At 44.3% G+C, this 2,896-nt stretch overlaps 1 protein-coding gene across 1 annotated transcript; it reads left to right on the top strand.

Annotated features, from left to right (window-relative positions):
* The first annotated feature begins 691 nt into the window (after positions 1 to 691).
* Muc21 (mucin 21, cell surface associated) lies at positions 692 to 2,221 on the top strand. Its single transcript, XM_015507098.1, has 2 exons — positions 692 to 1,723; positions 2,045 to 2,221. The coding sequence occupies exons 1-2, from the start codon at positions 692 to 694 to the stop codon at positions 2,219 to 2,221; spliced, it is 1,209 nt and encodes a 402-aa protein (XP_015362584.1).
* Positions 2,222 to 2,896: the final 675 nt, after the last annotated feature.

Here is a 2,896-nt window from a genome sequence, read left to right on the forward strand (position 1 = left end):
ATCTCAAAATAAAATTTTAAAAGGGGTTAAGTATATAGTTAAGTGGTAGAGGGCTTTTCTAGTATGCATGAGGCCCTTGGCTCAATCCCCTGTACTGGAAAAAAAAAGAATAAATCTAAACATATGAGTGTCACCTAATCCTGGATTACCTATTTTTCTTTTTGCAGAGCTGGAGACCAAATCTATGGCCTCACACCTGCTGGGCAAAAGCTTTGTCACTGAGCTCTACATGCCCTAGCTGTATACTTCCTTTATGATACTTCTTATCTGTAGTGAATCTTCTATAGCAGAATATGGAATAAGTTTATCTATGAGTAAGCCTATGTTTTGTAACTCTTACATTGGGGATGAGAAGGAGAGAGTGACTTAGCTAAGTACAAATTCAATAGCCTGGATTCAACTTCCTGTTTCATGAATCCTAGCTATATAAACTTGGACAACCACCACCGTTTCTAATCCTGAGTTTCTTTACCTTAGCTGATGATAATAATAATATCTACATTGAAGGGCTGTGGTGAGCATTAAATACAATTATCCATGTAATGAATTTAACTAACCATTGAGCAGGAAGTGTATATGCTTTACATATATTTGTTATTACTTATCTTTAGTAATAACCACAAGTGTTACAGGCACATCTGCCCACACAGGTTCCAGTGAAACCTCAGCTGCCTCTGACATATCTACCCCCATGGCAACCAGCTCAACATTCAACCAAACCACCACTGTAACATCCAATGGTAGATCCAGTACAACTTCTGGAGGAACCAGTATAATCTCCTATACTGTATCCAGAGTGAGCTCCCGTGAAAGCACAGTTGCCAACACTGGATCCAGTGTGATCTCCAATGGGGCCAACACAACTTCCAACACTACTTCCACTGCAAACTCTGGTAGGGCCAATACAATCTCCAGCCCTAGAACCACATTGAACTCTGATAGTACCAGCACAACGTTCAACCCTGCAATCAATTTTACCTCCAGTGGGGCCAGCACAACCTCTAACAGTATATCCATTACAACCTCTGTTGAGACCAATGCAACCCCCAACACTGCTTCCACATCATCTTCTAGTGAGGGCAGCAGAACTTCCAACACTGTTTCTAGTGCAACCTCTGATGAGGTCAGCACAGCTATCAACACTGGATCTAGAGTGACCTCCAGTGGGTCCAGCACAACCTCTAACACTGCATCCATTACAACCTCTGTTGAAGCCAATGTAACCCCCAATACCACATCTTCCATTGCTGTGTCCAGTGCAACCTCTGATGAGGTCAGTGCAGCTATCAACACTGGATCTAGTGTGACCTTCAGTGGGGCCAGCACAATCTCTAACACTGCATCCATTACAACCTCTGTTAAGACCAATGCAATTCCCAACACCACATCCACATTGACTTCCAATAAGGGCAGCATAACCTCCAATGCTGTGTCCAGTGCAACATCTGATAAGGTCAGCACAGCTATCAACACTGGATTCAGTGTGACCTCCAGTGGGATGAGCACAACCTCCAACCCTGGATCAAATGCAACCTCCAAAGTCTCTACCACACCTGCTTCAACTGGAATACACACAACTTTCTACAGAATTAGTACAAGTATTACTACTCCAGTGAATGAGGTGAAGCCCAGTGGGTCCCTGGAGCCTTGGGAAATCTTCCTCATCACCCTTGTCTCAATTGTAGTGGCTGTGGGGCTCTTTGCTGGGATCTTCTTTTGTATGGTGAGTGCCTAATACCTGTGGGGAGGAGCAGCAGGAATATAAAGAAACAGAATAAACAGCATAAACTTCTAGTCAGGGGCCAGTAAGGAGGAAATGGAGATCAAGAGAGTTACAAATAAAAATAACAAGTTGGAACCAGAAGAGCCAATCAATGTGCATAGAAAACCATTGACCTATGAGAAAAGGGTGCTGGAAAAGGACTACATATTGGAGGGAGGAGTGTTAGCTGAGAGAGATGGGTGAAAGAGGGAGATGATTCTAAAGGAGTCCATGGTGAAGACTTGGGTATGATTCTGAAACAACTGTCTCTTCTTTTTCTAGAGAAACTACCTGTCCCTGAGAAACATCTTAGACACAGCTGTCTACTACCCCCATGGTACCTACCGTGGCCCAAGCCCTCCAGAGAATCATGCAGTCTCCCACAGGCCTAGCTGGAGCCCTAACTGGTTCCGGAGGAGACCAGTATCCCCAGTGGCCATGGAGATGAGTGGAAGATAGAATTTCCCAAGTGGCCCCTGAGCTGGAGTGCCACATCCTTCAGGGAGGAAGCAGACCTGAGGACCCGAGACCTGAGTTTCCTCTTATTCCTCCCTACAAGTCCCTTCCCAGCTTCATTTGATTCCCTGACATCCTTAAGAAAGACACTAACTGCCCTCTTTTATCTTTACCAGAAATGGAGAAAAGGATAATATATTGCTAATTTAACTAAGAAATAAATATATCCAATGTCTGACAGAATCTAAATGTGCGCAAGTGGGCGTGTTGCATTTCTCAATTACCTGAGAGAACTTCCATGCTAGAATCCATTTAGCATTCAAAATCTCCACAGTACAATCCAGAGACCTCATTCATACCAAAGTATCCTCATTTTCTAATCCTTTCCGTGCCAAGCAGGACCCCCATGTCTATGAGACTCACCCAATTTGGCAGGAGAATTGAATTTGGAATGATGAGAAGGGAGGGCAGGGACCAGAGTTGGTACTTTAAAGAGATTGGGTTGTGGTTCACAAAGAACCCAGTGATATGGAGGAGGGGCAATTATATGCATGGGGGTGGAGGCAAGGATTGTGCACCTCAAGTTATAGTTCCTAAGCCCTTGCAGGTGCTCTAGACCTGGATCTCTTGTCAGAGTGAAGGTCCTCGTTGATACCTCTCTCAGACTGCTACCTTGAG

This window comes from Marmota marmota, unplaced genomic scaffold (assembly GCF_001458135.2).
Source record: "Marmota marmota marmota unplaced genomic scaffold, marMar, whole genome shotgun sequence".
NCBI lineage: Eukaryota > Metazoa > Chordata > Mammalia > Rodentia > Sciuridae > Marmota > Marmota marmota.